Here is a 14,338-nt window from a genome sequence, read left to right on the forward strand (position 1 = left end):
GGTTCATAAACTAACTAACTAAAGACTAATGGAAATATAAGCTTTAATTGACAGAAAGAAAAAAAAAAAGAAAAAAAAAAAAGATCAACTCAACATAATTGTATCAATTTGAAAGAAAACCTGTTTTTAGAAGCTCTCATTTTGAAGATTTTTAAGGTGGCTTTACTTTCCTGCTGTCTAACCATGAAAATCGTTCCTGTTACAAAGTGTATTGTAAGCCACCATTTCAGTATTCACGAAAGCATACTATGGATTTTAAGATGAAATAAATTTTTGATTGTACTCTGGCCATTTAAATCTCAATCTAACAAACTAGAGGGAGTACCGCCTGCTGTTCAGTAAGAATTCTTCATAAACCAAACTCTGAGGGCATTCCTCAGATTGTGCTGGTGATATTTACCAGGATTGAGTGAAATATATCTATGGTGCTGTAACTGTGGGGGAAAAACCACAACATTTAGTACATTTCTACTGATTTGTCTGCATTGTATGCTTCCTCAAAACACTGAAATCAATTACAAAACTTCACAGTACTTAACGGTTTGACTTCACAAAGCTGAATGCTTTTATTTTATTAAGAGTTTTTTTTCATTTGCAAATGTCTGAGTCACTTGAAATCACTGGCAAGCTTTCTGAATCTTTTTTATTGTAACAGGAGTCACTTTTCCCTTCAATTTTCTGGAATTATGTCAGAGATATGCAGTTATTGGCCTTATTTAAGCAAAACATTTCCTTGCTTTCTTTACCCATCTTATTCAAGAGTCTTTATACATAATTTCCTGTTTCTTCTGACGTGACAGACTTTTGTGACTTATGCATACACCACTGACAAGCCTCTGCAGCCTGCCCAGGCCTTTGCATCACTGTCGTTGTTCCACATCCTGGTCACACCATTGTTTCTGCTTTCCACTGTGGTTCGTTTTGCAGTCAAGGCTATCATAAGGTAAGTGGTCCCAGCTTACTCTATAAATAGTTTCTCTTGAATATCTACATTCAGTAATATAACAAGGAAGGTGTTACAGAAAAGGTTTTTTCTACTTGCTCACCTGGAACAGGGTTTAAAGGTGAGACTCACAATGTCTGTTGACAATATCTGAGAGAAAACAATAACAGTTTCTCTTCATTGAATGATACAGAGACAACTGAATGTTCTGTTCCTTTTATAATCCCCCAAATTTGGATGTCTAGATTCAGAGCCACACTGTTCTCTCTTGGGATGAAGATGCTTCCCTTCTCACATAGTGCTTCTATGGGCTATAGCCAACACAGAAGAAGATTAGAGAGGCTGATCTGAGCTGTCCCACAAGATTTGCCCTGGTGGTGCAGGGAAGAGCAACAGGCTAAACTTGACCTCCCCACAAAACGCATGGTGCTTTGAGTAAGAATTCAGTATTGACATACCTCTATTGTCCAACAGTAGCATGGATTCTCTTTGACAGGAAGGTGGTTGGAGGAACATTGGGTGCTGAAGGACTAAGTACACAAGAGAAACAGCACTACAGGTCTTTTTCTTATAAAGGAAATTCTGTTTTCTCCTGAATGGCAGTAGAGAGGTGCAGTAGACGAAGGATGGCAAGGCAGACATTTGGGAGTTTAGTTGCTGAATGCAAGAGATCTGCATGGCAGGACAGCGAAGATACTGGCACAAAGTGGAAAAGATTTCAAAAAAAGAAAAAGGGACTCATAAAATGTGTTGCTTCATCAGAAGCATGTATGTGCCAGGCATTTGCTTCTGCAAATAACTTGACAAAACAGCTTCTTGGTTATAGATCACTTAATATCGAGGGACCATATTTGTAGTAAGACAAATTTCAGACCTTCACTTATTGCATCAGAGGATGCAATAGTCATGGTTATGTATGTAAATACTGTATGGAAATAGTCATGGTTATGGGGCATTTTTGTAGACACTGCCAAGCTGTCCCAAGAGTAGAATCTGACACCTGATTAGCAGTAACGTGTCAGATGCCAAGCACTAGCATGACATGAAGATCATACTAGTCTTCCCAACATTTCCTTGGAATAGTAGTCAAGGGGACTTCAAGCTTCATAGCTGTAATTTACCAGCACCACATTCACTCATTAAATAAAAAAATAAACAAACATTATATATCAAAGCAGCAGGGGAATCATGTGAGAGATTTTCTCTATGCTGAAAATGATTTCTGCCTAGTGGAAAATACCAGCTCTCCCTTATAAATCATACTAGCCTCTACATCTTTGCACTACATTTAGCATAGCCTTGATGTCAAAATTGTGCTGACGTTTCCCTTATCGCTGCTGGCCATCCCTCAGAACGTTACTTAATACCATATTTGCCTAAATAAACTCCAGCTTTTGACAGCCTTCTTTCCTGTAATCTTTCTCCCATGAGCATCACATCCTCCAAGTGAGGAATGAAGAATGTCCACCATCAATCAAATATATAACTGTGCACTCATTTGTGTTCTAATTTAGCCCTAATACTTTGGTCCAAATTTCCATTTCATTTTAAAGAGTACTTCCAGTAACATGAAAGCTTTTGTGAGTACCTGTCCTCATTCAAACACAAAGTAATGATTGTTGTGTTGTTCGGGTGATGATCAGTGTGAGGTTTCTTTTCTACTTGAAGAGAAATTCTTGCTTGACACAGATATCCTTACAAAAGACTGAAATACTATTACAGTAGTTAGACATCTAAGTTTTCTTTTTCACAACAGAAGATATGAACAGCTATACTGGCAAGATGAAATAATGAATGTGTCTCCATAGCTTAAACAGCTATTGATAATTTCGTGCAGAATAAACATACAGGCCTTGCAACAGGTCTATTTTCCCATTTTCATATTAATATTCAAATTGTTGATCTAAAGCCATATGTTCTCCTGCTTTCTCCTGCACCTTGATTTTAGTTTTTGCAAAGTGACATGATTTCATCATGGTAGGTGATTTCTTATATTGATCCCTTCTTCAGAATGATAGAGCCCTATACTTAAGGCTTACTTAAAGAAAATGGGACAGAAGGAGAATTATGTCCTTCTATGATGAAGAATGCATTGAACATATGTGCTTTATTTCCCATGAAAGAGTTTTATGAAGTAGATTGAGAGAACTCTTGCTGTGCTGCTCTGAGGCTGGCTATGGCTGTGCAGTTTTGTGCATTATCCAGTCTTGTTAGAATGCTGTTTATGCCAAAGTTGTATTCAGGATGCACCTACTGCATTTGCATTTTCAGAGGATGTAGGCAAGTAAATTACTTTATGTAAGTCCTGTGTGTAGACATGGAAGAAGTACAGCAGAGAAAAATCTGCTGAGATGGAAATAATTCCCACAGAGCTTAAGCAGAAATCATATGACTTTAGATCTCCTCTTCAATTCCAGCTCCCGTACAGTGTTTAGTTATTTTCACGTGTCCTTTACTGCATATATAATTTTTCACTTGGGTAACAGATGGTCCAAAAGGCAAAGGAATGTATCCTGCAAACTTTTCTTGGAATACTTTTGGGTGTATCCTGCTGTCTGGGATGGAAATGTACCCTTAGTATCTTGGGCTTATTTAACCATCCTGTGTTTGCTTTTTTTTAAGTGTACAGAAGCTGAATGAGTTTCTCCTCAGTGATGAGATTGGAGATGACAGCTGGAGAGGTGGGGACAATTCTGTAGCTTATGAATCCTGTAAGAAGCACACAGGACTTGTAAGTTCTGTTTTTTGACAATGAATTTCAAACAGAGAGGCCTCAGAGCCCATTGTGAGGCAAATGCCCTATTGATAGTGCTCAGGGGCTTGGGGTTCTTGCTTGATTCTGTTCTTGACCAGTTTTGCCTCTTCTGTTTAGGGACTTGTGTTTCTATGGCATGAAGAGTCCTCAAATACATTGAAGCTCTACTGAATTGCCAATAGTAATAAAAATACCAGAACACACACCAACAAACTTATGTGGGGATGATTCAGCCTTCTTAGTTTTCAAAATTATTTCAGGTGCATTTTGTATAGTTACGGGGATTGTAGTGTATATTGTCAGTACAATCTCAGTCAGTACTTTGGACGTTTTTAAGTAAGAACAATTCTTGCCTTGGGAAATGCAGAACTGGAGATCGAAAAAAACAACAGTAAAGTTTGTGGAATAGAAATTCATTCCATAATGCTGTTTCTAGATGTGCTAAACACAAGTGAATTTGAGTAAAATTTGAGGAATCATTTTAGCCAGAAACCAACTAGCCAACCTAAATACATAAATAGAATAGGCATTAAAAAAAACACCCACAAAATTTGGGAAAACACTTCGAAGTTTTTCTAAAGCTAGCAAACTCAACTGTTTAAAACTGTATGTAATGGTGTAATTTGAAATGTGACTAGAACTTGACAAAAGCAACCAAGAGCTAAGATGGTAGATCTACATGTCATTACACTTTTACTGATACAGCTTTGTTTGAAGCTACCTCAGGTAGGGCAAACCTACCTAGTGCTTTGAAGAGGCTGAGAGACCTGAAATGTGAGATGGTTATGCATGGGAAAACAGCATGAAAAGATCAATTCCTGTGCTTCAGTTAAAAATATTTAAAATTTTGCAGTATTTACATGATAGATATTGAAAAGCGTTTTCTTTTTGTGACCAAGAGTGTTGGGAGAAATGGGAACAGATTCTCTTTTTGCTAAGAAACCAAATGCTGTCCTTTCTTGCAAATTCCAACTTTTTTCTTTCGCTTCACTATGTAGCACACCAAGGCCATCAACAGGAGGCAGCCCTTAAGGTATCAGCTTGAAAACTATGAACAGTCATCAAGAAGGCAAACACGCCCTGTGGAGACAGATGACATCGCAATCAAGGTGGTCTGAAAACATCAATACATACTTTACAAACAGCAGATTCTTCTGCTCAGTCCTACAGCAGTACCAGAGAGAGTGCAATTGCTGCTGCTTTTCCAAAGAAAAATTGTCCAATCCAAGAACAAGCCAAAAACCCCTAAATAAATTAGCACTTTAAACAATAATGAAGTGAGAAGACTTCTCTTCAGACCAACTCTTTCTACTGCTTCCTTATCTTCTTGGGAATAACAGGCAACATGAGACAGGAACAAAAACTAGAGAATCTATATGCAGAAATTAAGAGATTGTTTAGAGTTTCCCTTCTTATACTTCTATTTCGCTCATAGAATCAAGATCAAAACTTTTATGTCATTTTCTGTCATTTATTATGACACGTAATTTACCATTACATTATTTTAAGTCATTTTGGACAATTTTTTCCCATACATGTCCTTGTTTTCTATGCGAATAATGCTTCTTGCCTCTGTTAACTCCAAAGGAAATATGCACACAAAAACAAAAGAAACAAACAAACAAAATCAGCAGGTGTGTCCAGCATAAACCTTGAGAATATTCAGTTAGTGCTTTAGGAATCCATTCAGAATAGGCCATAATATCACAGTGTGCAGAATGACACATTGCTTGATAAGCTATGGTATTTAGACTGTCACCTGTGAGATCCTATTATCTTTATTTTATTGTTTAATCTTTTACTTGACAAAATGAAAATGTCTAGCATAACAAAGTTGAACTCAAGAGTACTACCTTATTGCATTTCATACTGTATGTAATTTACGTGTATAGCTTCTTATATTCCTAATTTTGGCTGCCTTTGCTCACCTATCTTGCATTTTTTTGCATGTGTTTGAGCATATGTCATCATACCCATAAGGCGTTTATTAACACATTTTAAATCCAAACTAGACATTCTATTTTTCACTTCTCACATTTTTCTATGTCTGATACGTGACAATTTCTTGGTAGGTGACCAATGGATACTTTTCATGGGGAAGTGGTTTGGCTACCTTGTCCAATATAAATATCAGAATCCCAACAGGTAGGATAAAAGCACATCTTAAATATGAAATACATAACAGCAGAATGCTACTAATTCAATTTCTTAACATTACTACAAGCAATAAAACACTTTTTAAAAGAAAAAAAAAGAAAGTCAAATGTTATACAAGGTTATAAACTGTATTGGGTGTGTAACTTTATCATTAACCTAGAATGCTTTAAATGATAAAAAATTACATTTTTTTGTATAATTTTATTGCTAATATTATATTTATAAGAACAGAAAGATCATAAACATTAAGAATAAATTTTAAAATGATAGTTGCAGAAAATGACATTATTATTTTGAATAAAATAGTCAAAAAAAAAAAAAAGAGAGAGAGAGAAAGAGAGAATTCTAGATTCATTCAGGTCACGAGTACATCTAGTCCAGGATTTTGGTCAAAGCAGCAGGCAAAAGTTAGTGCACAAGGATACAGCAGTCAACTAGTATACTTTTCCTGCCTTTCTTCAATATTACAGTTTCCCACTCTAGAACTATTTTCATCTCAGTGCATTCCTTGACCTTCATGCCGTGATCTGTCAAGGAGTCTTTAATGAATTTATCTTTCAAGTTGTTCAGTTTGCCCCTTGTAAGGTTAGTGCCTCCACAATATTTTTTGGCTAGGAATTCCACATATTTACAGATTTGTTTTGGGAGACCTACATAGCAAGTGTGAAAACTATTATTTTTTATTTTGATGATGGTGGTGATGGTGAATGCTGTAAAATTCCTAATGCCACTGTAGGAAAGAACTGCAGGTAGGAAAGCAGTGCTGGGAAGAAGGAATAGTACAGCAAAGCAGAAAAAATAGAGGATCTTTCAGATGCAGATTGTATGTGTCCAAACAATATTCTCATCCTTTTGGAGCTCAGTGTGTACTTGTATTTTCCATTAAAGTATATATCACAGATGAATTGATGCAATGTTGCCAGGTTACACAGTGGATGCTAACAATCTCATGTGCTGTAGAATTGGATCTAGCTATGTCTTGTAGACTTGAGAAGAATTGATTTTTTTCCTGTTCTATTGTTGTTTGTTTTTTTTTTTAATTTTTTTTTTTATCATTATCATAGGTCAGATGACAATGATTGTGGGTCAAGTTGGCTGTGGCAAGTCCTCACTTCTCCTTGCTATATTAGGAGAGATGCAGACCCTGGAAGGAAAAGTTCACTGGAGCAAGTATGTATTATATAACTACTAATTGTTTGTTTTCAGTAAAGAAGGAGAAGTTGGATTTTGCTGTGAGAAATGTAAATTTCATGTCTCAGAACTGCTTGTTAAAGAAATATCTATTTACGTTACCTAGATCTTTTCTGAAAAACATCATCAGCAAACTCATGCTTTTCATTGCTGTTTTGTTCATGGCTTAGAGCAGGTAGAGCAAAGTCAGAGCAGATAAAGTAGGGTGCCTTAGGAAGAGAAATAATCTAGTCTGGTATTAATATCTAGTATACTAGCCCTAGCAGATGACCTGAGTAGAAAGAATATTTTACATAGAAAGAACAGAAAATTATCCAATCACCTTCTGTGATGGGAGTCAGCTCTAATTTACAGTAGTCATATGTGAAGAAAGTCTTGTTGCAAAAAAACATGAAGTAAGAACAATAAGGTGCAATTCATATCTGTAGTGTTTCATCAGAAATGTTTGTTGTCTAGTAACACTTTACATAATATTTTCAATGCAAGTTGTGCAAATAATGAGATTCTTCAAGAAGCATTGGAGGGATGGTAGAGTTAACCAATGTGAAAGGAAAACTGATGCTCTGATTTGGATTCCTACCTAGATTGTTAAATCAGCTTTGTTATGCTGCAACTGTACATAAGTAAGGGAATTACAGGTTGGAGCTTCTTTAGTTGAGAGGTATTATTTGGTGTACTGTATAGGAAAGGCTTACTTTACCACTCTGCTAGCTGAAGGAAAAAAAAGGATTAAATAATAAAATGTGAGGAATGCTGTTTCCCTTTCCTGATACCTGCCCAAGCCTCTCCTGTTTAATTCAGTGCTACTCTTCACAGTATGCACACAGAAAGCAGGTTGAGGGTGCTAAATACTAAACAGCAAAGGTTCTGAAAAAGTTATTGCTGAGGAGGGAATTGTGGATGGAGTCAGGCCTCTGGTTCTACATAGATTCAGAGTCAATGAATGAAAACTATGGGAGACAGTAACCTCCTTTCCAGCATAGTGTAGACAGAGGTTATTGTAGAGATGTGTTGTAACCCCAAGACTTTTTCTCTGGTTTTAAAGATCAGTTCTGTTTCCTTGAATCTACCAAGCCAAACTCTTCCTAAATAGCTCTTTCAGTTGAAAGGATGAATTTTGTCACAGAGACCGATATTATTTTTGCCCATATTGAAGTAAGTAACCTGCGTCATCATCTTTTTTCTTACAGCAATGTTGAAAGCTGGATATTTTTGCTTTCCTGTGTTAGCATGCATGCCATTTTCTTGTTCTCTAGCCATATTTCACTGTCAGCTATTCTAAACATATGATCTCACTGGAGTAATAGGTATAGTTGGAGCCAAGGCAAGACTAACTTCAGTGCAGTCACATGTAAATTTCAGCTTTGATGGAAAAAAGAATATGTGACTTGCCATGGTTAATTTCTTTGAGATACATCATGGAAACATTGACCTCACAATGAGGTGGATTTTTTTCCTGTGTAAGTTAAGAAAAAAAAGAAATCAGAAGAGCATACATAACAATTATTCCCACAACTGTTTTTTAATATGTGTTTGAGAGACTCAGATCAATTCCTATGGAAGGATATGAAATCTTAGATCAAAGAAATAGAGCAGTGTTTGAAAGATATGCATAAGGAATATGAAATAATGTTGAAGCTTCACAGTGTTCAAGAGGGTAGGATCATAGCATCAGTCTGCACACAATCAAATGAGTAACTCAAGTCTTTGCAAGCATCTCAAGCCTTACCAAGTATCTTTTTCATTGAAAACTATGACTTGGTACTGTGTCATAGCTAATGCAAGCATGGTTTTTGCTGATAATTTCAGACTGCCTGACAGGGAGATTAATACCTCAGTTATTTACCTGAGTAAGTGGACCCTATACGTTACCAAATCATAATAAAGGTCCTATATACTTCCTTAGATCCTTCTCCATGTGATTCAACATGCATGAATAATGTAGCTATTGATCCAGGTAGGAAGTGCAGTCTAGGTGAATTCAGGTGTAACAATACAGTATAGTAATGATGTATCAGACTTCAGCCGCTGTTAATCCTGGAGCAATCCTGCAATACATTACTGTGAAAGTCCATCATGAGGCTTGAATGCTCTGTTGCCATCTGAACATATGGCAAACATAATACTGGTAAGGGATTGTAAGGGTTTTGTAGGGACTGTGCCCATTTTTTCTTAAATTTTACTTCTGATGTCATCCCCAATGCATTCATGAAAGCATTATCCCTTTCCTTCTCCACTATTTTAATGCACTATTGTAAGTATAAAAGTCTGTGCTTTTTTAATAGAGGAAGTTTAGGTTTGTTTAGGTTTTCTTTTTTGTTTGGCTTGACCTAATTTCTGATCTCTCTTTATTCTCTCATTAGTCTTCATCTTTTGCTTCCCTTTAACTTTTTTTCCACTGTAGAGAAGGTGGGAAACTTCTATCATAAAACACCAACTTTTATGAAGCAATATCTGTTTTGTGTTTCCTTTTGTGTCTCTCTGACTCTTCTGAGATAATCAGCAGGGCTAATCTAACATATTTTGTGGCAGTTGGTGCATGAAGAAAACACAGTGATTGCACACTTAAAGAAGCCTAAATTATCAAAGTTCTTAGAGAGCTGATGTGCAGCACATGAAGCAACGTGTGTCAGTTCTGGCACTTTGGGAAGATGTTTTACTGTGTGAGTCTGTCACAATAAGGTTAGAATTAGAATTTTTCTGCCCTCTACAAGACTTGGATCCTCTGTTTATAAGTGCAGCTGCAGTTATGGCATTCCAGCAGGCTAGCAGACATTTCCGTTGCAGTAGTAAAGTATTTCATGTGGAGGGTTTGTAGATTTGGGAAGAGAGGATTTGTTTGTTTTGCTCATTCAGTAGTTTGTTTTAGGTGAGACAAATAACACAACAATATCATTTTCTTAGTCCTTTCTCTCTCTAGCCAATTTCCATTCACCTGGCATAAACTTACTCTTTAAGGATTTGCAGTTGCAGCGATGTGCCATCATTCACGGCAGCAAGCATCTTTGCTGGTCTAGAACTCTTTTGGCTGGCATTCCATGCCCTTGACACCGTTAATAAGTCAATTAATGGGCACAGAACACTGCAAAATCATTCATCAGATCCTTAAGAAGTAGAGGCTGACTTCTTAAGAAAAGTCTAGGTGCTGCAGTGCTGTGTGGAGCTTGATGCAGTCTCTCTGCTACAAACCAGTTCAAAATTAGTTTTGGTTCAAAAGCAAAAACGTGTCACGTGCACCCTGCAGAATTTTATCTGCAGAGCTTCTCTTTGGTCCAGAAGAAATCTGACATTAGAGTTGTTGCCAGCTTCCACGGGTCATTGGTGGAACAGTATGGAGAAACTAGTTTATTGCTTGTCAACCTTTCATATGCGTATGCAACATTAACAGTGTCAGTTTGAACAGACTGTAAGACACATTTTTCATTTTTAATGTGTTTTCTAACAACATAGCTTGCCTGTTAAACCACTATGCACAATAGATATAAAGCTGTAGTATTTCCAAAAACTCTATGCCTTTGATTGAACCATGTTTATTTTCTCTTTAGAAGAAGAAAACACACATACACAAAAACTGATATTTTATTCTTAAAATTTGTACTTAACTAAGTTCCCCTGTATATAAAACTTGCACAATAAGCTAGTCTTGGTGTTTTCTGCTTACTAAATGTCATTTGCCATAACTTGCAGTGTAAATGAAACTGAGCCTTCTTCTGAAGCATCCAGAAGGTATTATCTCTGTTTTTAGTGTGTCATAATGCGCTCTTTTTTCAGAATTTCCTCAAACTTTCATCTTTGTACCCTCCAGCCATCTCTGTTTCCTTCCTGTTGATAATCATTTACTACAGAAATAACTGGCAAATTGTGCTAAATCTGGTGGATCCCGATCTTTCCCAGCCACTGTACCACTACCTCAGTCTGAAGTCCAGCACTTCAGAAAGGCCAAAGTCTTGCTTGAAAGACATTGAGCACTTCCAGCTCTTATTCAACATCACTATGAGTTCACTGTGCTCCATAACTCACAAGATAAGGCCTCAAGATACAAGTCATCATTATGTGTACCCTCCCATGTGGGCATATCTTCTGTTCAGCACTGGGTTTTGTGCTGCTGCTAACCCAGTTTGACAGCTGTGTGACAAAGCAAGGCACACGGTGTGCAAAGGGAGCTGGCTGTGGTCTGCCTGAAGTTAGCTTGTGATTCCAGCCCTGCTTTCTGTGAGATGGCCTGCAGGTTTAAAAGAAGGGCAAGCTAAATCAGTGATAAACAAGTAGTGGCACAGGTAGCTGTGGTTGGGACCCACACCATTATTTGATATCTGACTGTCCTAAGGACATATTTCATGCTAGTCCATATTGAATGCCTATGAACTTCTAAAATTTTGGGATACTACTGACTGTTTCTAACCAGCTATTACTCATACCCTAGCACCCTCTCTCTCAACAGCAAATCCTAGACACTTACATTCAAGGTTACATCAAATATTTGGTTTGAAGCAATACAAAGAAAGATAAGTGTTTAGATTTACAAGCCATTAACAGTGCTTCCTCACACATCTCAGCATATCAAAAGAATGTCTAGTATTCACAAAATTTTTAGCCACAGTACATAGGCAAAACAGACAGAAATAAAGAATTTTCATATTCTTACATATTTTATGAAGCTTTTAAACACAATGAAAAGTAAGTCTATTAAGTTCTTGGGATACTGTAATTGTAGAAACATAGAATCATTAAGGTTGGAAAAGACCACTAACATAATCAAGTCCAATCATCAGCCCAATGATTCCAATCATGCCTAATGATTCCTTCCAAGAACATATTGAACTGTCTTCTCTACCAGTACCATGTCAGTCACTGGGCAACTAACAGACTTAGAGGAAAAAATATTACCTGAAAAAAATCTGTATTTCATATGCACAGCCTGGTACAATAATCTAAAACTTCAGAAAGCAGTGAGTCAAGTATACTGATTACATCTGAACAATGCCTTTTCATTACCTGTTCTAACGTTGGAGGAAAAGAAACAAATAATCTCTTTTCTTTTTTTTTTTTGTGATAATTTAATTATTCTGAATATTTGTAATCCTCTTTTGGATTGAAACTGCGTTTACTCAATTGAGGTAGGTATCAGCCATGTGTAGTAGAATAAAGTACATGGGATAACATAGGGTATAGACTGTGCCACTAGGGGAGAGAGTGGGTGCTGCCCTAACAAAAGCATCTCATTTGCAGTTCTTCCCTTCACTTCTGTAACAATTGCTTTGTCTATGTGTTTCTCTGTATTTTTTATGAACACTTATTATTTCCTGATTCTCAGACACTTCATAATGTGGGTGCTCTGCTTTTTGCTAATGCTCTTTATTTATCTACAGTAAAAACAGATACTCAGTGGCTTATGCAGCTCAGAAGCCATGGCTATTGAATGCAACAGTGGAGGAAAACATTATCTTTGGGAGTCCATTTAATAAACAGAGGTAAATATCAATCCAGTCACAGAAAACAAACAAACAAACAATAAACTCTGAGTGCTCCCTTTAAGGGGTTTTGGCTTCTCCTTCTGGCAGTGCGTATCTAAGATGTGTGTGAGGAATCACATGGCAGAAGACATTCTCGTGGATACAGCAGAAGCCATATGTACATTTTTCAAGCAGCTAAACTTACGTGTTTTTAGAATCATTGAATCATAGAATCCTTAGAGTTGGAAGGGATCTCTGAAGGCCATCTAGTTCATCTTCCCTGCAATGAACAGGGACACCACAGCTAGATCAGGTTGCCCAGGGCCTCATCCAGCCTTCCCTTTTTTTTTTTTTAATGGAGCTTGAAGTTGCCAAAGGCATGTTTCCAGGGAGTTTATGTCCTTATCCTGCTGTGATCAGCTTGATGGAGCACTCACTTCACAAAAACAGTGCACAAATGCAGATAGGGTGCCTCCAGGAAATAACCTTAATTCTTCCTATAGAAAGAAGTACAGGAGAAGGGAATGTAAAACCTGAGGTGTGGTTTCTGTTCTGCCTGACGAGTACTTGTGTCTTATGTCCTTCCAAAAAGGCCAGCTAACAAATGCAGTGGAAAAAATGACTTCAGTAAAACAAAAGCAATACTCGCTTTAAGTTCTTAAAAATACATTTCATTCCTCTCAGTGTTTTCTTTGATAAGCTGCTTGGTTCCATTCCCATTTATAAAAGTTAAGAAACATCTCAAAATCCAAATAAGCTTCCAAAATGTCAGGGACTAGATTCTTCAGCTAGTTCATCAGCCTAACTTCATTCATATCAAAGGGGCAACGCTTAATTACACCACTCAAATATTCTGATCTCAGACCTGATTCTGACCTGAGCCTAGCAACTTCACAACAAATTTCGAATATTTCTGAGTGGTTTTCTGATTCTGGAAAGATCAGAAGCACTGTAAGGATCCTCTGCCCTTTAATATCACACTGAAGCAAATGAAGAGGCACCTAAAAGGGGAAGAAAAATAACTCACTGAAAAATGCCTTCAAATACTCCAGAGTCCAACAAAACTGCTCAGTGGCGAGGAAGAACATAGTCAGTAATTGAGGTAACTGAATCTTTAAACAGCAAACTTGCCGATAAAGATCTCCAATAAATATGTATGTTAATTTTTACAGTGTTTTTGACTTACTTATTTTTGCAATTATCCAAATATCACAGAGCCATAGTAACTTAGCAGGAAATTTGAGTTGGAGGGTTTTTGTGTTAATGAAGTAAGTGGCTGGTTAAATAATGTAATGATCATATTGGTTTTATAGGTACAAAGCTGTTACAGATGCGTGTTCTCTGCAGCCTGACATTGACTTACTACCATTTGGTGATCAGACAGAAATTGGAGAAAGGGTAAATAACCTGAAGGCTTTCATATTTGCTTAGTCTGTGTTAAGAAGAGTCTCCCTGATGCTACTCATCTGTTCTGTGTTACACTGTCTGTACAGTGGTCTCGGAGTCGTGACACTGAGAAAGGTGTTATGGCACTAGACAATATTGTTTTGAAATCGCTTCTCTGGAGAGGACAGATGTAAATTTAAACAATGTCTTTTGTTCAAGAGATCATATTTTGCCTCCATATTTTGCATATATTGCTTTTTGTTGTGCCACGGAATGACTACACTGCATGTTTTGATACGCTGTGGAAAGCAGAGATCCTCAAGGGAATAGATTTGTGCAGATTTTATAAGAAAATTGGGAAAGATTTATACTGGAGTTATTTCAGTGTGTTTATTGTTCACTGTGTAACAAACCTACAACTCTAGCCATCAGTAACAGAATAAATAGACTTTG

At 37.0% G+C, this 14,338-nt stretch overlaps 1 protein-coding gene across 13 annotated transcripts in view; it reads left to right on the plus strand.

The window, feature by feature from the left end:
• The window catches only part of ABCC9 (ATP binding cassette subfamily C member 9), a 72,014-nt gene that overhangs the window by 29,289 nt on the left and 28,387 nt on the right, over positions 1-14,338 (plus strand). For 11 of the 13 annotated variants that reach the window (XM_042889712.1, XM_042889720.1, XM_042889715.1 and 8 more), the window contains 8 exons: positions 801-943; positions 3,566-3,674; positions 4,697-4,807; positions 5,771-5,843; positions 6,920-7,025; positions 10,734-10,772; positions 12,416-12,517; positions 13,813-13,897. In XM_042889712.1, coding sequence (XP_042745646.1) covers positions 801-943; positions 3,566-3,674; positions 4,697-4,807; positions 5,771-5,843; positions 6,920-7,025; positions 10,734-10,772; positions 12,416-12,517; positions 13,813-13,897 — 768 coding nt within the window. The remainder of the gene's footprint in view (positions 1-800; positions 944-3,565; positions 3,675-4,696; positions 4,808-5,770; positions 5,844-6,919; positions 7,026-10,733; positions 10,773-12,415; positions 12,518-13,812; positions 13,898-14,338) is intronic. The other 2 variants (XM_042889725.1, XM_042889726.1) reach the window with 1 other exon arrangement.

The sequence above is a fragment of the Lagopus leucura genome, unplaced genomic scaffold (assembly GCF_019238085.1).
Source record: "Lagopus leucura isolate 7727_CA_CO unplaced genomic scaffold, USGS_WTPT01 Super-Scaffold_100159, whole genome shotgun sequence".
NCBI lineage: Eukaryota > Metazoa > Chordata > Aves > Galliformes > Phasianidae > Lagopus > Lagopus leucura.